We start from the raw sequence: 22,284 nt of genomic DNA on the forward strand, positions 1-22,284 counted from the left end.
AAAAGAATAATAAGATACTAAAAAAAGTATAATAAATACAAAAAAACGGAAAGGATAAAAAGGAAACCAAATAATAAATAATAAGCGGTATAGTTAAATACACATAACAAGGACTAAAATGTAAACAAAAAAAATTGTGGGCCAATTTAAAGAGAGTTTGAGATTTACAGTCAAATGTGGGGGATTGAATTGAAAGGAAAATCGAATTACATGACCAAATTAAGAGAGAATCAGGGCTTAAATTAGGATTTAGGGTCAAAATAAATGCATTAAATCTGCGAGGGACCAAAAATGAGATTGCTCCATTTGCGTTTTAAAAGCACGCGGGTCTGAGGGAACACGCGGGTCGGGTCACGGTCCAAGCGGGTCGAATGGGCTTAATATATAAGCCAATTTTTTTCTAATGCTCTCATTTTCCATCTCAAAAACTGACTCATCTCTCCCTCAAAGCAATGCTCTCTTCTGTTCTTCATTATGAAGAACCGGCCACCGCCTGGGTTCATGAAAACCCAGAACACGGCCAACGGCGCCGGCCGCCATTCATCTGCGGCAATACTCGAAAAAAATTGATTTTTAAAGAGCTCTTTGTACCCTCAGTTTACAAAATGTTTTGTTTTTGCAAAAGGAAACCTCTGGGGAACGTAGATCTGAAGTCAAAAACTTCAAAATCTCCCTCTTGGTCATTGGCTCAAGACGTTTTTTCGGAGTTACTCTTGAATCAAAACACAAAAAAGGCACGAAAATAACATGCAAAGGTACGATTTTTACCTTTTTTCGAAATATAAGTGCTTCGGAATGGATATGATTTGCTTGTAATTTCTGCTCTTTATTGCCTATCAACTCTGTCCCCCCAAAACTATATTAGGGATTACATGCTATTTATAATATTCAATCCACCCTATTTTTGGGAGTTTGATTCCTAGTTAAAAACTGATATTTGCTATTGGTTTGCTGTTGAACCGAGATAATTGGTTGTGGGTTGTTATTGAAGGATCTTCGTGCCCTCCTTGCGCCGAAAGAGTCGGGATTGGTGGCGTGCAGCGTGGGGAACCTGGGTTACTTGGAGATGCGGCGCTGGTGAGAGAGAAACTACTAGGGTTTGGCTTGGAACAGGCCAACTTGTTTGGGCTACTGTTGGGCCATTATATTTGATTTTGAGGCCTGTCAAAAATGTGAATAAAGTTAATAATATAATTATACATTATGGTTTGTAATATTTCATAATAATATAATAATATTAATAACAAAAGGCAAAACTGAGTGTCTTCAACAATGTTTGCTTTTACTTCTGTATTCTCAAACTACTCTTATTTGTTTGCTCGTATTCCTTTACTTCACGTTATAGGTTTTAGTCTACTAAATCCATCGGGAGTACTCTCATTTATTTCCCTAAACTCTATATTCTCCTATCTTCTAGATAAAATTAAGATTAAATTTAAAAAATATTTAAAAAATATTTACTTTTATCTCTATGATTTTTCCGATAGTTTCTAGATTTGATTGAGAGTAGATCTTTCGATGATAAACAAAACTCTTTTAATATTATTTTTAATTAATTTAAAATTATATTTAAAGAATATTAATTTTTTTATCAATCAATTCAATAAACAATGATCATACATGTTAGCCTTATTGAACCCATTAGTTATCACATTGGTAAAAAATTAATGATATATTTTTAGAAGAATTGAGTTCAATCAATTGTCTCTACAAAGCGTGTTTTTTTTATCAATTGACTAAGAGAATTCTAAATATATATTATCTTATAATCACCTCATACTAATAAAAATGTTACTAGCTAGTATACTAGAAAAGACGAAATAAATATTATTATATAGATTAAAATATGTTCCAACTTCACTATTGGGCCAAATAGAAAAATAATAAACTTAGTAATTTAATCCTAATCGAAAATTTGAGTAGTTACATTTTGTATGTGTAGGCTGTTGCCCCTGCTCGTGTTAGGCTTGAATGGTCTGTTTGTTTCTGGGCCTTGGGCTGTTGCCAGGTTTCCTAACTCTTTATTTTAATGAATCCTTCCATTTGATAAAAAAAAAGGTTTCACAATCTTTTTTATAAATTATATAATCATTAAATCATAAAAAATAAAATAAATATTATATAAAATATAATATTTTATTGACCGGATGATTTATGCATCACACGGGTTCAAAACTAGTAACTGTAAGGATTATAATCCATATTAAAATATCAATTATTAATTGATATAATGAAATATAATATGTTAAATTTTTTAAATAAGACATATAATCTGAATTATAACTTTATGAAATGAGTATAATGTTATGATTATATATGAAATAATAATGCTAATAATTATTTATATTCTTACAATACATGATCAAACATAAACTTCCTGATGTTCATGCATTTTTGGATATTCTCATTTAATTTAATATATAAATATCATAATTAAAAAATAATTTAAATTCCAGTTTCAGTCAAACAAGAAAAGTTCAATTTCATTTCATTCTCTTTTATTTATTAATTTTAATCGTTTAAATAAGGAATAAATATATATTTCCTTTATATAGCTTTTCATTTAATAATTTTTTATTCGTAGTTTAAAGGAAATAAAACAAAGGATTACCAATTATTTGTTGGCTATTCATCTTTAACCAATTTTAAAGTCCGCCAGGAAAAAAGGGGGAAAAAGACCCCAGCGATTCGCCGTCCTTTGCTTCTCTGATCGGATTAGTCATGGCAGATGAGGTAAATTCTCATTTTTTTTTAATTTCCAGTTATTTTATAAGAATCGGTAGGATATAGTAAAGAAAATCGGATAAATATATTTATATAAATCAATTTTGCGATAGAGGTTTCGTCTAATGATCACAACTTTGTCCCCTCTTTTCATCTTTACTTTAGATGGCCCGTTATTTTGGTGTTTTTAATGAAACCGTTTTGCTCCGTTTATAGGTTTTTAGTTGTATTTTTTTTTCATTCCCTCCAAATGCTTGAACAAATAGGGGAATTATCTCAATTTTGAAAGTCATCCGATTTGAAGAATCCAAAAGTTTATCGCTTTAGAGGGATTTTTTTTACTTGTTTGCATTACATAACTTTTAAGTGGGATGTTCTAGAAGTTTTGTTCCTTTGAGAGTTGCTTGAGTTGGAAGGGGTCGACCCTCATTGTTAAGTATTACATTAGGATCCACATCAAATGAAGAATTTGGGTGGAAAATACTGTGTTGTTTCATGTATTATCATTGATTGTTGATCTTTGAAGTCTAGTGAATCATTTTGTACTATTACAATGCTAAAATGATGAAGACAACCTTTAAACCTTTTCGGTTTTTTCTAAGCCTTTTTATTGTACCCAAATATGCTTCCTTTTGATTTATACCCAAATAAGTCTTTATTTCAAATGAAAAAATGGGTCCATGTTTGGGGCTTATTTGTTACAAGTTAACAGTTAAGGTCTTATTTTGGTACAAATTGCAAATTAAAGGTTAAAGGTTTATTTATTTATTTTTTAAAATGAAGATTAACGAGTTATTTGAGTATACTAAAGCTAAAGATTGATGAGGTGCATTCATGCTAGTTGGATTATGAACTTATGGATGTGTATATTTATTCTACTGTATATTTCCTTTGGTATCTGGACTCTCATAATTGGAATTTTCACTTTGCGCTGATAAGTAACAAATTCACATCAGGTTATCATCTCTTAGTTCTCACATTTTTTTTTCATACTATCTTCTTTTCTTGTATTTTCCCAGATTGAACTGAAAACAGCCCCTGCTGACTTCCGTTTCCCTACAACAAATCAAACTAGACATTGTTTCACCCGCTACATTGAGTTCCACAGGTTCATTGATTTTAATTTTAAATTTCTGCTTGTTAGAAACTATTAAATTTAATTTTTTTAACTTTCAAATCAACTACAGGTGCTTGGCTGCAAAGGGTGAAGAATCTAATGAATGTGCAAGATTTGCAAAATACTATCGTTCTCTTTGTCCTGGTGAATGGGTTAGTATATATCTTGTTTTTTTTCTCTCATTATCTTAAGTGAGCTAGATAGAGTTTGCCTTGTTGTAGAGAATGTGTGCTTTATTTCATATAAATTTTATTATTGTGTGCTGGTTTTTTTACTTCCTAGTACGAATTTCTGTTGTTCACAAACTTAAGTACTTCTATATGTCATGACATTATTTTAAAGCTTGTGCCATATTTTGTGGTTTTAGATACCAGCTGATGTATGCACATCATAATAGTTGTAAATATGAATTATCCACTGACATTCAAGGGCTTAAGTTTGAGTTACTTATTTTTCTCACCAAACCTCTATATTGTGTTTAGGTTGATTGTAGATGTTTCTGCGTGTATTTTATCCTATTGAATCAGCAGAAGTAATATGTCACGTTAGTATATTTCAACATTTGAATGGTAGGTCAATTGAATTTTGGAATTATGTTTGGATCAATGATTCTTCTTTAAAGAATCAATTTCCTAGGATTTTTGCTCTATCCACGAAAAAATGGGGAAAAGTGGCTGAGTTTGGTTCCTTCGAGAATAATGGTTGGGTTTGGAATATTCAGCTTAGGAGGAACTTATGTGACTGGGAATTGGATCAGTGGATCTCCTTAATGTTGCTGATTGATAATGTAGTTCTGACTGAATCTGTGGACGATTTTCTTGCATGGTCTGGGAAAGGTGATGGTCTATTCTCGGTTAAGGCGCGTAGACAGACACTTTCCTGCAGTAATGGAGGTAGTTTTCAGTGGAACAAATGGGTGTGATCTGGATTGGCTCCTCCTAGAGTTGAAACATTTCTTTGGCAGTTTACTCATAAGAAGCTGGCTGTGAGAGTGGAACCGAGGAAAAGAGGGGTTCCTTTGGAAAATGTATTGTGTCCTTTATGTCTTAAGTATGAGGAAACAATTAATCATCTTTTTATTTCTTGTTGTGTTGCATGGGAGCTGTGGAACAGATTTCTAAGGTTTTGGGGCATCTCTAGAGTTTTTCCCAAAGAGCCTTCTTCACTACTTTGTTCTTGGTCTTACCTAAGGGAGTACTCTTATATTTGGAATTTTATTCCCGGAGTTGTTTTGTGATCCTTATGGAAGGTCAGGAATTCGGTGGTTTTCGAAAACAGCAAATTTGACAGTTCCTCTGTTTTTCATTTCCAGATTTAGGCTAGCTAAATTTCCTCGAGCTAAAATACAGGCTGATTACTAGTAGGGGATCCATCGTTAGCAGACAGAATCCCTCTTAAACACCCTAAGAAGAAGATGGTCCAATGCTGGTCCCCACCTCCGGATTTTTTCAAACTCAATGTTGATGGAGCGGTGACAGGTGATGGGTTAAAGGGTGGAATTGGAGGTGTTTTGAAAGATTCGAATTGCTCTACTTTAACTACCTTCTCTACTGCTGTGGGACCATGTCTACCTATGTTTGCCGAGCTGAAAGCCATTAAACAAGGCATTGAGTTATTCATTTCATCTGAATGGGCATTGAAGGGAAGATTAATCCTAGAGAGTGACTGCAAAGTAGCAGTTGACTGGATTCTGTTGCCTTCTACTGTCCCATCGTTTTTCAGTACTTTGGTAGGGGAGATCGGAGCCTTAATTTCTGCTAGGGGTATTATTGTTAGATGGATTCCTAGGAGTTGCAATTGGGAGGCAGACAAGTTACCTAAGGAGGGGATTGGTTGAAAGTTTAGAGCTTTTTTGATGTTCTGTCCTGTATTTTATTTCAGGTTTTTTACTGTGTAAGCTGTAATCTTGTAATTATGGTTTATCAATAAAATGAGGTACTCTTTTCCTCCTTCTGCTAGTTGCCTCTTTCACAAGAAAGAGCCAACTATGAGGGAGGTTTTTAATGAGACCTCCTATTCCTATCAAAAAAAGAAAGAAAGAAAACAAATAAGTACATACTTAGATCGTCATTGAATGGCTTTTGTAATCAGGAATCTTCCTATGCTAGCGTCATTCATATGAATAGAGGTGTATAAGTTGATGAAACTAGTATATGGATTTATATAGACTATGTTCAGGATCCTTTGAGTTACCAGTTAGTCCTTTAATTGGCCCAGTCCAGGTACATTGGTAAGTGGTGAATGCTTCATTTTACTTATTTGGATTTTATGTACTACGGTGATTGTGCTGTAATGTATTGTTCCCTGCTAGGTTTGGCTGGTTGATCAATGAATAACAGAATAACCTTCCCGGTCTTTCACCATTTACATTCTACTTGTTCTAAACTATTTTATTCATTTTCTCTAGTGTTTGTATGAGCATTTGTTTATATAGAAAAAATGAATATATTGAACTTGTGTTTCCTATTTTAATAATTTGGATTTTGCCTAATTGCTGTAGATTGAGAAGTGGAATGAGCAGAGGGAGAATGGTACTTTCCCGGGCCCGCTGTGATTACACAGTGGAAACAAGGTGACCCCTCTCTGGCATAGAGAATTCATATTGCTCTCTTGATCACGTCGTTGGTTAAGTTTCACTGTTTATTTTAGAATTCTTTGAATTAATAAGCTTCGGATGGAGATTTGTTTGAATCCATCAAGTATTAATGTATTATTGTCGATGAGTCGGTCAAAAACTCGAGTTCAGCTTGATGTCTTTCCGATGTCTGTTTCATGAACCTGCATTTTTCAGCTGATTGTTTTATAGCATTTTAAGGTACAAAAACAGTGTCAAGGTTGAACACTATTCAATCCAATATCTTTTGAGCTTTTGTTCCATAAACCATATGCTTGAGGTTGCTTTTCTCAAAATCTTATCTAAACTCAACAAAATATCATCTAAACATTTAATATGATTAACAAGAAACGGTAATATCTCTAAATCATTTCTGATTCATCCCCACATCATCTTAGTTAGTGGATTTATGAGACAGAAGTGGTTCTTGTAGATCAACTTGACCAGTTTTATCAGAGGATTCATCTATGATGACTTGCACCACCCTCGTCTGATCATTAAGCTGCTTGGGATCCATCTCTTCCAGGTCTTTAGCTTTACCCCATAGCACAACGTACAAACCAACAATCACCGCAAGAGCACCAACCAAGCTGAACCAAAAACAAAAACCAGAGATTGAATGACATTTGTACTGAAATAAAGGAGTAAATGTTTTTTTTACCTTCCTGTATATGTCTCCTCGTGTTGGAAAACAGCAGCAAATACAGTGACAATAACAGTGCATAGGGGATTGAACATGGAAGCAAAGAGTGGACCTCGTTGTGAAATTACCCAAGCTTGAACGAAGAACGACACCGCCAAGGCGAATCCCTAAACAAAATGGGAAAAAAATCATTTTCAACCCATTTTAAGATCCAATGCTTTGAAATGAACAATGACGTATGTTGGAATTGTGGTGGTATTTGACGATTGAATGCTTCTAATTTGGATGGAAAATCTCAACAAATGACAAAATGAATTGAAAGTGACACTAAACAATTATCAAGAAAGATGCAGAGAATGAGTCCGAGAGATCCTTTTTCCATCCTACTTATCCAAGTGAATTCTTTCAGGTTCTTTCTATATCTTTCTTGACTACCGTTAATCGTCACTTTTTACTCATTTAATCATTGATCGTGATTCTTCGTTCAAATTAGAAGAGTGAACCACTGGAATCTTATTCTTATCATCAACAACGTAGAAAGTGTAGAGAAATAATGGTGACAGACCGTATATAGACAGCAAGAAAGCTCTAGTTGTGAATTCAGGCTCCAAGCTCCCACATCTTTTTCCACTAACAATGCCACTATTGCCGCTTCTAGGGTGGCCAAGAAACACATCCACGTTGATGAATACAAATGATCCGGACAGCTTGCCGAAATTGGAACCTGTGTGAGATTATCAGTCAAGTGATCTAGGTTTTCAATGTCCTTATTATGTGGAAGAGAATATATATACCTGCAAGACCATCCAAAGTGCCCAGAAAAAGCTGCTTGCAAGTAGAAGTAAACAACCCAGCAACCAGGTTACACCTCCAGGGCTGAACAAACCATTTGGTGGTAATAGTTCAGTGTTCAATAGCTTTGGGCCTTTGAGCAACGCCATGGAAATCGCTCCACCGACACAGATCACAGTTCCTAGTATCTTGGCTACAGTTGCCAGGCTTCGGATATTAACTTTCTCCAGCCTAACCATATATCAAGATCAGGAAAAAAAATGTTAAAAAAATCCCACACAAAGTTCAAAAGCATCCCAGATTGTGCTGTGTATTACCCGAGAATGGCAGTCATAAAGAAGGTGACGGCGGGGATTAGATTAGTCATTGCACTTGCTATTGTTGAAGACGACAAGTATAGCCCCTCGAAATATGCATTCTGATTCACTGTAACACTGCAAAACCAACCCAAATAACAAATCATTATAATGTTAAGTTCACCAAAAAAGAAAAAAAAATGTAAATAATAAGCCAGCAGCATCCACCCAAGAAGAGAAGCCAGCAATATCCAAGCAAAACTCTTCAACCCCAAACTGCACCTTGCTGAGTTTTTCCTACCAACAACAAAAAGAAAAGCATGTGAATATATATATATGAACCCTAGTGATTTGTTACTCAAAGAGAAAAGATTGCAGTATTCCGGTTACCTCATTGAGAAAAAAGCTATTGGGGCAATGAGCAAGGTAGCCATGCCCTGCCTGTAGACAACAAACACCCTGGGGCTCAACCCTTTCACCAGGGCAGCCCTGGTGAATAGAGCAACTCCGGCGTAGACGAATTGCAGGCCGATCATGGCCAGAGCAGGCAAGTAATCAGTTATTCCTCCCATTGTTTTTTCAGCCTGATTATGAAAGCACTGCAACTTTGTACCTAAAAACTTCAGTATTCATGCACGTTATATAGCAGGAGAATAATGAAAAAAGGTTGGTGAGTTGTGGTTGGTGAACCGAGTTCACTAGTAACGTTCCAAGAATGATGCTGACTCGGCGAGTTCACATTGGTATCGTTGAAACTAATTGCCAGTTATGTATATTATTTGTATTCTCCGTAGTCCATACAATTGGATTTGGTTATGTATGGAACTTATAAAGTGTAGTGGTGGATACAGTAAAGTATGGATATACATTTTATGGTAATATTTTTTTTGAGTTGGAGCTTTGGCCTACCTCTCACTAATTATGGTAATATTTTTAATACATTTTTATGGGTCGGTTTTGTATGGAAATTACTTGCACAACTGAAAATAAAAAGGTTGATAAATTTAAGTTTGAATTTCTTTTTTAAAAAATGAAATAAAATTTTATTATTTATGTGAGATTAAATAATTTATATTGTGATCATACTAAAAATTTTGGTGTTTTTTTTTACCTTTATAAAATAGTATGACTTCATCAATTTGTAAATGTATACTAATATAATTATACATCCATATTCAATGTATTCTTCATCCCAATTTAATTTAACCTTAAAAATAAATAAATAAAAATTAAAAGTATCTTGATTCTTTGAATTTATTTTTAATATTAAAGACGGTCATTCATGAATTTTCAAATAAGAACTCACTTGACCCACGTTTTTTCAAATAAAATTTAATTAATCATTAATTTTTATACAAAGATACAATTTAAATAAAATTTAATTAATCATTAATTTTTATACAAAGATATAATTTGATCCATGATTCAAATTAGGAGCTCACTTAATTTTTATGCCCAATTAAAAGGACCTATAAGGATTTAACTTTAATTAAATTATATTGTGTCACGTAAAAATATTTAGTATAAAAATTGTATATCTAATAAATATATTACAAGAAAAATTACATGCGAAGTGATAAAGGATTTATATATGAATTTATCAATTTTGTGTTCAATTCTCGAGATACTGATTTTTAATTACTTTATTTAATAAATACATGAAGACTTAAAATACATCTGGTCCATCCGATTATACCCAAAATCAAGTGAACCATACTCTCAATGTATCAATTGAACTTTTATCTGAAAAATCATGACATATTATTCAAAATTTATCAAGAATCTTAAAAATTGAAAAATAAAATTTATTATTTTATTTATTAAGTTTGAAACCTTAATTAAATTTAAATAACCTGTTTCCATTGATGCAAGGGCTTGTTAGTATATTCATTTAAAATGCTGGTCCAATTTGTTTTTTTAATAGTTTGAGTAATTATAAGGTAGTATTCGTTTATTTTTATTATTATTTGACAATGCATATACACCCTGCAAACATAACTAATCGAACTCAAATTTTTTAGAGAAAACAATATTCTCTTTTACTATTCAGGTGATTTGATGAGTTCACAGATCTAATTTATTAAGTATATATAGTATCGATATTATAAATAAATCAAATCCAAACAATTAATATGAGATTTTTGTTTAAATTGTTCAAAATTAAGTGGAGATAGACGCATGATTTTATTTTAGGGAGAGAATTTTAAAATTTAAAAAAATGAATATATTTATAAAATTTTAGGATATAAAAACAAATTCTAAATAGAAAATACATTAAAAAAAATTAAAATATATAATAATTTTAAATTTTCAGATGCGACCTCACCCACGTGCCCTCTGTCTATCCCTGAAGGTAACTGCACCAGGCTTTGTTGTCTATGTAATTCACTTCCAAAAATCAAATGGTCCCAAGGAAGCTAAAATGTCTAAATCTATAAATTCCTTTTAGGAAACGTCAAAGCTTCTCTCGTTACCATGAGAAAAGCTTGATTCTTGTCCATGAATCAAAGACGACAAAGTACGAGGATGTCCCACCTTGTTTTGAGGGGGGGGGAAGTGAAGTTCGTATGAATTTCAGTGCAAAGAACTCAATGTACCCTGCCAAAGATCGTATGAATTGCATATATTTATGTCCAACGACATCTTTTTACAATGTAAATCGATGTACAATACGATAAAAAAAAGTATTCGAAACAGATCGATACGAGCATCGGATGACAGGAAACACAGTTAACTTTCAGTTCTTGTGGGACTGAAGTTGATATTTGGTGAAAGAAGTTGAAAGCATGAGCATGTGATTAATGGTGGTTGCCCATGTCTTATAACACTGGTAATCATCCACCATGTCTAGCTTAATCGTCCCCGAGTTCGTCGGCAACACCATTAATCATAGAATCCAGATTTTGATTCAATGTGATCTTCATCATTAAAGAAAAAAGAGGAGAATAATGACCGTGAGACTTACATTCTAGCTTTATAACAGGCTGAGCTTCCTTAGTTTAAGAATGACCTGAAAAATATATGTCATAATGAATTAATTATTTGATTAAGTGCATTTAATTGTAAGTACGTCTTAACTACTGACGAAGCCAGCATACAATCACACTCCAAATTTTTTGTTGTTGGAAATTTTGTGTTTTTATAAATTTAATATAAAAATATTTTATAAAAAATTAACGTAAAAAAATGCACGAACCAATTTATCTCAGTGATTAAAAGAATTATTATTATTTTTAGAGGTCACAGATTCGAGCGCCAATGACTGCAAGGATGATTAAATGTTCATTGTCAAATGATTGAGAGTACTTATAGCAAATACTACTTTATAATCACCTTTAGCTTAATAAAAAAACACTAGCATTTTCAAACATAAACTCATATTCATTATTTTTTTCCATCCACTTAAAAAATGTCTTCATATAATTTTTAAATTTGACACTCCTAAAATATTTTCTCTAAATTTAACATCCCAAAATAAATTTTATAGTTCCACCCCTTATTAACCATATATATATAATCCTTGTTTTTTTCCAGTAAATATCTTCTCATTTCTACTGTTAATCTCAACCTTTGATTTTCTCTCATCCAACAATCCAAAAAATGTGTAAAACTTTTTAGTTTTACACTATGTAATTGGATCCTAGCTATATATATCATATTACACAATGTAAAACTCTTTTAGTTTTACACATATTTAAGATCGTTGAATGAGTGAAAATAGATGACTGAGAATGATAGTAGGAAATGAGAAGATATTCACTGGAAACAAAAAAACAATGAGTCAATCTCAGCCATCTATTTTAACCTATCCAACGGTCCTAAATCTGTATAAAACTAAAGAACTTTACATTGTGTAAGTTGATCCTAACCCTATATATATGTGTGTAATATACCAGTCGTATCAAAACTATTTTAAACATGATAAAACTCTAACCATATAATATTAAACTCTAGACCAAAACTTCGACCTTATATTATAAACCTATAATTTAAACTCTTAAATTCTAGATAGCACATATTTTAAAATTTAAAAGTTTTATATGTTTTTTGGATTGTTGGATTAATTAAGCTATTGATATTAAAACGTTTAAATTTAAGATAATTTAAGTTGAATTTGGAAACGCCTGTTAAAGCTTCGGTTGTGTGTCCCTGCAGGTATGTTCTCTAATCCAAATATTGCTGCTGCGATGATTTGGGATGTTGTTAGAGTGAAACGGGAGAAGGTTGATTGTCATAGATTAGTGGGGCATGCGTTTCCTATTCCTAGACACTCTGGATGGTCATTTTGAATAGAATAGACTGCCCACTAGAGACAGGTTGGTCGCTTTTGGTCTTCAGGAAGTGTGCGTGTTCTTTGTGGTGTTGAGCAGAAGACCAGGGACCCCTTTTTTTTTTATTGTCCTTACTCGAAGAGTGTGTGGACGGGGGTTTTGATAGCATGTAACTTGAACCGGGAAGTTAGGAGCTGAGGTTCGGAGTTCAGGTGGCCTGTTACGAAAAGGGAAAGTCTCTCCTTACGATTGTGCTTCAGCTTGCATGGAACTCGATGATTTATTTTGTTTATAGGGAGTGGAAGTTAAGGATTTTTCAAGGGAGGCAGACCCAAGAGCAAGTGCTGATTGATCGGATTAAGGAGGATGGCGCCTGCATGGGAAGTTTGTTTATAAACTTGATTCTGTTAACAGTTATTTGTGTAATAAATGAAGATCAATATTGTGTTTTGTTTGTTTGATGTTTTGCCTGTTGTTGGTTAGAGGATGGGGTATATGTACTTATTTTAGTATTGTTTTCTGGATAAATAAATGATGTATTTATTTATCCAAAGAAAAAGTCTATTTGTTTAATATCATATGTTCTATTTAAGATTTAAAATTAAAATGAATTATTTATATCAAATAATAATTCGAAAGTTTGAATTTTTGACCAAATAATATCAAAAGGGGAAAAGTACACACAGAAAAGAAGAAAAATGTAACAGAAAAGCCCTAACAAGTAGGCTTATGTTGTGCCGAAAAAGTAATGGGTTGTACAGGCAACTTGTTTGGTTTAAGATGGGGCCTCATTAAATCTTATCCACTAATTCTAAATCTTTATAAAAGCATTACATAATTGGGCTTATCCTGCCCCCAAAATGCATTCCACCAGCAAACCCACACTTCTAATTTTAAATATTATCAACGACATTTTTGGATAGAAGGGGCCAAGTCGATCATTTTTTTTAATAAAATTATAATCATTTTAATGCATTTTAAATTTATAATTTTACAAAATATAAATGATTAAGCTTAAATTTTATTAATGAAAAGATCAAAGTATAAGGCTTTCATTATATTTAAAAAAAATGGAATAAACTAAAATGTTCCATTTGAGGACTCACATACCTGGGAGCCCTCTCGTTTCGCCCTTGGTTAAGAGGGTGCGAATATTAAACCTAAATCAAATGTTTTCTAAAAAATAAAATTAATTATTCAGAGTGTGCCGTTTAACGAGGCACATAAATATTATCCTCATCCTATCCCATTATTTATATAGACATTGTTATTTAAATCTGAATCATAGATAAAGAAATAAATCATCCTGGATCATTATAATCATTAAATAAATTTCAGTTCATGACATTTTAAACACATAATTAAATCTTTTAATTCAAACTTGCTTAATCTAAAACTTCACATTTTGTAATTTACAATTTTGGACTCTCATAGTATTTTTGATCTTGTTATACTCTCCACTCATCCAGAAGAGTTACACTGCTTCAATCGGTCCAATAAATAGTAATCCATAATTTAGGTAACTTAATAAATACAATTGACAATTTGATATGTTAATAGAATTACGATTGCACGAATCAACCAACTTCAATGGTTAAGAAATTATTATTATTTTTTTAGATTCTAGGTTCGAGCATTATATATATTAGTGGTATGCATGTTTAATGTCAAATAGATACTTTTTTTTGAATATATATTACCTTATACTTATCTCATATTAATAAAAAAATTACACTTACAGTGTCTTAATTTCCAACGTGAAAATAGCCGTGTAGCTCCTTTATATATAGGATAAAAAGTGAGACCACAAAAAACAACAAATAAAAATCTTCCACTCACTCTTAAATTATAATTATTTTAATTTGGATCTTATTCGATTAACAATTTTTTTATTCACATGAAATAGGAATTATAAACCGTCAATTTAATAATCTCATTTCTTATTATATTAATTGTCATAAACCATTATCGTATTTATTATTCATCAATAAATCTAAAATATTTTAAATTTTTTAATAATAGATGATGAAATATTACGAGGATCGAAACATAATTCTTGATGCATCGAATGGCTAAGAAGACAACTTGGTCCAATTCTGTCTTTAAACTTGTCAAGTGGAGCTCCCCACGCATGCGTCAATTATGCTTTTAAAGGTCGTGATGAACACTCGGGATCAGAAAATCATTGCCACTTTATTCAATCAATAATCCAGGTAATATACTATAACATAAAAAAGTATATAAATGGTCCCGGTTATAGTTGTTTATATTGAATCTCTTAATTATTAAAAAGTTATAAACTGATTTTCGATTATAGGATGATATTTTATTGAGTTTTTTATGGTTAAAATTTATAAAAAGGTCATCCGATTATAGGTCGATATTTTGTTGAGTCTCTGACTATTAAAAGTTATAAGACGGTCACTCGATTACAAGGCGATGTTTTTATTGAGTCTCGAACTATTAAAAGTTACAAAATGGCCACTTCACTATTTATATGTTCCAAATTAGTCATTTTCTATTAAAAAATTAGTAGTCGTATGAGTTGAAGGTTAACATGCTTATTGTTATATGATAAAATCATTTTTTAATGATGTCTATTGCCATCCAGTTGCTTTCAAGCATTGGATCGACGACGTAATGTTTCATGCACTGACTCAATGAGATAATATAAACGGATAGTTGATCCAAAAAATACAACTCAAACGATTCTAATATCAAATTTTACAATATCACAATCAGCATGTTAACGTCAAACTCAAACGGATGTCGATTTGTTAACAGAAAATGACGAGTTTGAAACATGTGAATAGTCAGATGATCATTTTGTAACTTATAATAATCAAGGGACTCAAAAAAATAATTCCTATAACTAGGGATCATTTGTGTACTTTACCTTATATTATAGAAAGAAAAATTATTATATTTCGAAAGAAAACTATATATAATTTTCATTGTTTTTGATATAAAAAGCATATTGTATGTTCAAATGCTCCAAAACGTATCTAATCACTCATACAACATGTACAAACATATATACGAGTTACATACATAATAATCTCTTAACATGTCAATTTTTACCTTGAATTCCACATATATACGAGTTACATACATAATAATCTCTTAACATACACAATTTAACGATTGAATTATTAAAATATTAATCATATGATACACCTGATTTTATTGCTAACAAAATAAATTATTGTGTGTATATATTTGTAAGCACAAACTAAAGGAGATAATTATTGAAGGAAAGCGACGATTGATTTGGAATCATCTGTATGTTTAGACGAATGGCAGCATAAATAGGATGGAGATGAAAGAAATGAAGCTTCTTCTTCACACAATAAAGAAAGCAAAATGATTATGAATTATGACGACCTTTGAAAACAATCGGCAATGAATGAACATTTTCAACTCTAATAATTGGGCTCCTCTTTTTGGTCTCACATATGTCAGAAAATCATCAAAAATGTGTAATATTATTTTCAATAAACATAAAGTTTTAAATAAACATGTAATATTATGCCAGTGTACGTTTCCAATTAATGGGCTGCATTAATTATGAATGCTGTTCATGATGGAATTTGAAAAGACCTTTTTCTGTTATTAATTTGAGTAAAAAGTGAGTTGAAAGTAAATGGTGAGAAATTAGTTAACATCAATCAAATCGTGGATAACTGTTTTTCGGTGCACAGATTCTGAGGATCAATATTTGACATATATTTTTACCATTTCATGCACAGCATAAGCATCAGCCCCCGCTCTTTCCGCTCCTTTACACTAACTTTTTTTTAAAGGGTAAATCATTAAACTTCATCCCTCAATATTCTTCTCATTCTTATTTTGGGTACTAATTTTTGGAATACCTTAATTTTATCATTTGATTTTGGTAATTTTGATGTTAAATAGTTAATGAAGTTATAACACGAATGACACCAAAGTAACAAAATTTTTAAAAAATCACATTGTGATTTGTTTTTACATAATTTTTTTTCTTTACCTCTCTTCTTTCTATCTACTCAGATTCAAGGCATCGTTCTTCGTAATCCGTCACCGTCAACCGTTGTTGATAGTAGTTGTGAGTCATATTTTTTTCATCAAAATCGTTTTCGCACTCTTAGATATACATTCAGTGTTTGTTTAGCCTAAAATACCTAAATTCCACCAATTTAACATTGAATGTTTTAATTTCTTGTCCTTCGAACTTTGTCGCCTTTCAATAGATGGAGTTTGAATAGTGATATGTTACTCCCCACTCCAAGAAGGACCTTTTCATCGTTGGATCTTCAAATAGAAGTTTCGATCGTCAGATATATATCAAAGTGAAAGATAAAAGAGGATTTGATACCCAATTGAACAGTGTGCTAAAGGTTTGTTTGTTTGATGATGTTAAGAGTGGTTAAGTTTGAATCTAGAAAATGGGAGAAATAATATAGAGGTGATGAAATAAGATTGAATTATTGGGATTTAGAGTTTGGAAAAAAGAGATTATGGATTTTAGGGTAGGGATGAGGTCCAAGGCTTTTGTTAACATAGACAATGAAACGAGTCAACGATAGTGTCATTAGAGGTAATGAATTGAGTTGATAATGGTCTTGGTTGATTCATTAGAGATGAATTGGACTTCGGACACAATGGTTCAGGCGTGAGTCCGTGTTTGATGAATTGTTTATTTTGGGACAATAGGTGAAAGAGTTGGGAAGACACGAGTGTCATGTGGAGATTAATAAAAAATATTAATAAATATTAATCAATGTCTATGTGATGATAGCTCAAAAATATCATGTCATCGTTGAGTCAGAGAGATAATTATGGGGTGACAAAAAGACTCTTCAAAGCCGAGCGATAAAATTAACATTTATAAAGTTGAGTGTTTAAAATAAAAGTGAAAAAAAGTTAAGTGACGATTTTACTGTTGTGGAATCATGCTTCTTGAAGTGAAGAGTGAGCCTCTTTCTTATATTTGTACCTCAATTATTACAAGCTTTCTACATCTTCAAAATGCAAGAAAAAGAAAAAAAAATGAATTACAAAGCTGTTTAAGTACTCCAAATGGTATAAGCTTTTTTCTTCTGAATCCGCATGCATCCATCCCTTGCTTTGCACCGAATTGCTCCTCCTCTCTTCCATCTACTACTCGTATGTTTTTCCTTTCCCCACATAATGAATAGTAAAACTTGTGTGGTGTATGCACAGGAGTTTTGGTTTAACGATACATCATTAATAATTAATTTTGTTAATGATAATAAATGATATTCATCGGTCGTTGACGCTTTATTTTTCTGGTTTGAATGGAAAGTAATCTTATCTCTATATTTTAACTCTTCTAAAGGTTAATAGTGTTCTCTTTTCCCAAAATCAGGATCCTCCAATAACTCATCTAAGACTTTCGGCTAACATAAGTCTCCAAATTTTATTTTAAAATTATAAGATTATATTATTACATAAATTATATCACCAATTCAGACATAGGCATGTCAACTATAATAAGTTTCAGCAAAACCAAAGTTCACATAACTTGAAGAAGAAACTTAAAGCATCAATCGATCCTTGATTGACTTTTATATATATATTATATATGATTCATTTGTACATGCATGGCTCAACAGTTGCAGCCAGCTTCCCCTTTCCATTAACCTAGTTAGCTAGCTAGATTAAGCGTTGGGCCTCAAAAGGAGAGAGAAAAACAAGGAAATAAATATATGTTGCTAAAAAGCAACCATTGTTGCTCTTCATTATGGTTCACCGGTCTAGCTCTGAAGCACTGACAAGACTTCGCATTACATCGACCTGAGCTCGGAGCGATACGATATAGTCTAGACTTTCCTCAATCAACGACACTTCATTCATTAATTCTCCACCAGGGATTAAACTTTTCAAAATCCTTGTTCTTTCCCTAACTAACCCTTTGAACTACATCTTCTTCTTATTCTGCAACTCCTTTTAAGTATCTTCTTGCTTCTGATCCTCTTGCAGTACTCCATCGATGCAGATTTGAAACTAGATGTTTTTCACGTTTGGAATAAGCATTGGCAATGAGGGCTCGACTCCAGCAAGTTGTACCGTTTCTTGCAGAAGCCATGGCTATATCCGCAGACAACTTTATAGCCTTTTTCCTTTCCAAGATGCCCATTTCCTTGTTCGAAAAGCTCCATCTTTGGAGACCCATTATCCAGTTCTTGAGAAACTCTCGCTTGAGTGATTACAAGGACGCATCCTACTGCAAAAAACAAAAACAAAAATAGCCATGAGCTTTCTCAGTTTCTCCAACATGCTCGTTAATATTGAAGATGAAATACGTACCTTTGCTAAATTTCTTCTATATTCAAGAGAATGAGAACAAACTTTCGCAGAAGTTCAACAGATCCAAGAAAGTGTATCTAAGAATGAGGTTCAGAAACACACACAGATGTGTGGGTGTGAAGATATATAGAGAGAGAGAGAGAGAGGAATGGCCATTTATTTGCTCCAAGGAAACAAGTGGGGGCCTAAGGGAGAAAGACAGAGGCACAGCACATGCAAGCACATGGAATGCAAGCCCCACTGCATAAAACCCTGAGGGATATATTAAAAAAATTACTAATTTCATACTCGTGAAGGATAAATAATTATTAGGATAAATTACACATCTATACCTAAATTTATTATTAATTAATAATTTCGTCTTAGTAAAAGTTAATTTTAGCTCTAATTTTTAATTCCCTTTAAATTAGCTCTTACATTTGTAGGTCATTCGGTTAGGTCCTAATATAATAATTTATTATTAATTAGATTCCAAAATTGTATTTCTTTCAATAATATCCCAAAATATTTTAGAATCTTACAATTTTTCGATCTATGTACATTTCTTTAGGTTGCATCGTTTGTTTTAATTATTATTTTTCTTCTTCGTAGCTGATTATTATAGCATTATTATGAGGATTATTACTAACACTTCATTTATAGTCATTTATTCTCTTGTTAAAAACAATACAACATCTGTTTTCTTCTTTAAAAGCTGCTAATTTTTTAGTACGATGGGAGTGTTCTAACTTTTCTCACGATCGATGACAACTTCATTTTATTAAAATACATGCACATATCTAAAGAGATATTTTCAAACTTAAAAATAGTTTCGACAATCATACCTAATGTCAACTTCTGCCAATTTCATGTAAAGGAGAGAGTCAATTTCATCGCATGTCCTTAAAATATGATCCTTATTTTAATTATTCCTTAAACTTTTAAATGTTTCATTTTTATTCTCAAACTATGACTATGATTCTAAATTAGTCTTTAAACTTTTTAACATTTCAATTTCATCCCCAAACTATGACCTTCATTCTAAATTAGTCCCTAAACTTTTTTGAACATTCCGATTTCATCCCAAGTTATATGTATATACTAATCACATCCCTTGTTAATAAAATCTTTATGCAAGTTATATTATTAAATGTTAAAAAAACAAAATTTAGGTTAAACTACGATTGAAACTAATTATATATTTGAATAAATTTAGGGATGAAATTGGAATATTTAAAAGTTTAAGGATTAATTTAGAATGAGTCATAGTTTGAGAATAAAAATAAAATATTCAAAAATTTAGAAACTAATTTGAAATGAGAGTGATAATTGAAAGACATATATTGTCCTTAGGCCCTAGTATGAGAAAACTAGCTATAATCTAATAAAAGATTTGTATTTTTCAAGGAAATTTGAAGATATATTAATATATTATTAACATTTTTTAATAAAAATATTAATTTTGAAGTTGGATCAGAAACGATCTCTTTTGCTTCTTTAGAAAAATCTTGCTCAATTAAGAATTTTTTGCGTCAGAGGGGTAGCACCATAGAAGAGAGGGGCGGTGAGGAAATAGTATAACACAGCCATGTGCACGTGGATTGGGTGGGACCCATAGTGTCCTAACAATGCTTTACATGCCTACACATCCCTCAATCAACGGAGAGACTTATAATTAATATGACTTGATAAATATAAAAATAAATTATAAGTTACGATAAGTTACACATTTAACTACGTCAACTATCATTTCTATTTTCGTCGTTCAATATTTTTTAAAATTATATTTAATTTTAGTTTTGAATTTTTTTTTGTCATCAACCCTTAAAAGTTAACATTGATGCAGTACCATAAAATAATATTACATTATCATTGAAAAATAAAATTATTACATTAATAATTTTGATAAATTTTTTAAAGATGAGTAATTAAAATGTATTATTAGATATGATTTAAAAAAATAAAATTTTTGGTAACATTTTTTTAATTATAATAACTATCATCATCATTATTATTTGCAGATGTAATTGTTCACATTTCACACAACTAATTAGTTTATATGGATCTCATTGGAGATCCAATATGATGCTGTTGGATCTAATAGAATTTAGATCCAACTCAAAATGTTTCCTTATCAGTTTGTTTTTACTTTTTAAATTATCATAATTTTCTTTTATTTGGTCCAGGTTTCGTATTAATTTGAATATTTTCTTAAGCTAACCTGAGAGTATTAAACATACGGACATGGATTAATTGAGGGTAGGGGCATTGCAGGGACGGAGCTAGAATTAAATATTGGCAGAGGTCGAATATTAGACTATTAAGAAAATATTAGGTATTAAACTCGAAATTTAACATGAAACAAGCGACCTTAGTAATTAAGGGATTGTTGTTATCCTTAAAGTCTCGAGTTCAAGCACGTATGTAGGAGTATGAGCGTTCATTGTCAAATAGTTGAAAATCTTTGTACAGATATTACATTGTATTCATCCTAAATTAAAAAAAAAACACAAAACTCAAAAGACAACTTCTAATTTGTCTAATATTTAAACTTACAATGACAAAAATTATAATTAGACAAAAAATTTGGGAACACAAATTAACTTATCATTATTTAGTTTGACCCATACTTGATTAAATATTTAATAAATTTTTATATTTTTTAAATTTAAATATTTATTTTTACATAAACCAAAATACAACTAAATCAAAATTATATCGAATATATAAATTTTAACAGGGGTCGGGACCCCCTTGGGTCCTAAGGGAGCTCCGCCCCCGGACAGTGGAGTTTGTCCATTTAAAAACATTAAGTTTTATATATGTATTTTTTATTAATAATTTATTTTCCCCTAAATGCTATATATTTATTTCCTAGCATAAAATCATATGTATTTATATGTCAAATCATTTTTATAAATATATGTTTTATAATTATTTGGATAAAAAGAAACTAAAAATGGACATTCAATTCATCATCAAGTTAGTTGTTATATATTTTTTATTAATCTCAAGTGAATATAACATAATATTTGTTTAAAAACTTTTAATTTACAATGAACATTTATACACTCTTACGTACGCGGTTTTTGAATATGAAACCTTAGAAAATAACATTAACCTCTTAACCACATAGGAGGTAACTGCAATAGACCCCTCATCGTCATGTTTGCTGTTTTATATTTTTCGGAAAGGAGCCATTAAAGTCCCATCTCTCTCTGTCTCTCTAGGCAAAGGAGGTAACTGCTAAGCGTGCATATTGCATTGTTTGGACGCCAAATATGATTGAAGAATGAGTTGTTATGACCTTGATAGCCAGATTCCCTCTTCAACACTCATTAACACCAAAATACACTATGAGTTTGTTATGGATCTATTAAATCTATGTGAATTTCGATGCAACCACTGAATAATTGGAGAGGCAATCTTGTATGGATTCAGGGAAAAAATGCAAATAGTGCAATGAGTTTAGCCCTACAACACCCTATATTAATTTGGTAGTTGTTGACTTTCTATACGTTACCTTCTTAAATACTGTT

General features: G+C 31.6%; 1 protein-coding gene and 2 pseudogenes across 1 annotated transcript; 1 reads left to right on the forward strand and 2 right to left on the reverse strand.

Annotated features, from left to right (window-relative positions):
* Positions 1-2,600: 2,600 nt before the first annotated feature.
* LOC120192611 (cytochrome c oxidase subunit 6b-2-like) lies at positions 2,601-9,433 on the forward strand. Its single transcript, XM_039195365.1, has 5 exons — positions 2,601-2,733; positions 3,744-3,832; positions 3,912-3,993; positions 6,342-6,581; positions 9,423-9,433. Exons 1-4 carry the CDS (start codon positions 2,722-2,724, stop codon positions 6,393-6,395), a joined length of 237 nt encoding a protein of 78 aa, XP_039051296.1. The 5' UTR covers positions 2,601-2,721; the 3' UTR covers positions 6,396-6,581; positions 9,423-9,433.
* On the reverse strand, positions 6,823-8,814 carry LOC120192697 (annotated as a pseudogene).
* An 8,617-nt stretch (positions 9,434-18,050) lies between the features above and the next one.
* Positions 18,051-18,662, reverse strand: LOC120192698 (annotated as a pseudogene).
* Positions 18,663-22,284: the final 3,622 nt, after the last annotated feature.

The sequence above is a fragment of the Hibiscus syriacus genome, unplaced genomic scaffold, assembly GCF_006381635.1.
Source record: "Hibiscus syriacus cultivar Baekdansim isolate YM2019G1 unplaced genomic scaffold, ASM638163v2 tig00116976_pilon, whole genome shotgun sequence".
NCBI classification, from domain to species: domain Eukaryota; kingdom Viridiplantae; phylum Streptophyta; class Magnoliopsida; order Malvales; family Malvaceae; genus Hibiscus; species Hibiscus syriacus.

What these genes read in the sequence shown, in the direction of transcription:
- LOC120192611 (XM_039195365.1), top strand. An exon ending in CGCTACATTGAGTTCCACAG is followed by an intron (nt 3,833 to 3,911) that starts GTTCATTGATTT and finishes AATCAACTACAG; the next exon opens with GTGCTTGGCTGCAAAGGGTG. An exon ending in CTCTTTGTCCTGGTGAATGG is followed by an intron (nt 3,994 to 6,341) that starts GTTAGTATATAT and finishes TAATTGCTGTAG; the next exon opens with ATTGAGAAGTGGAATGAGCA.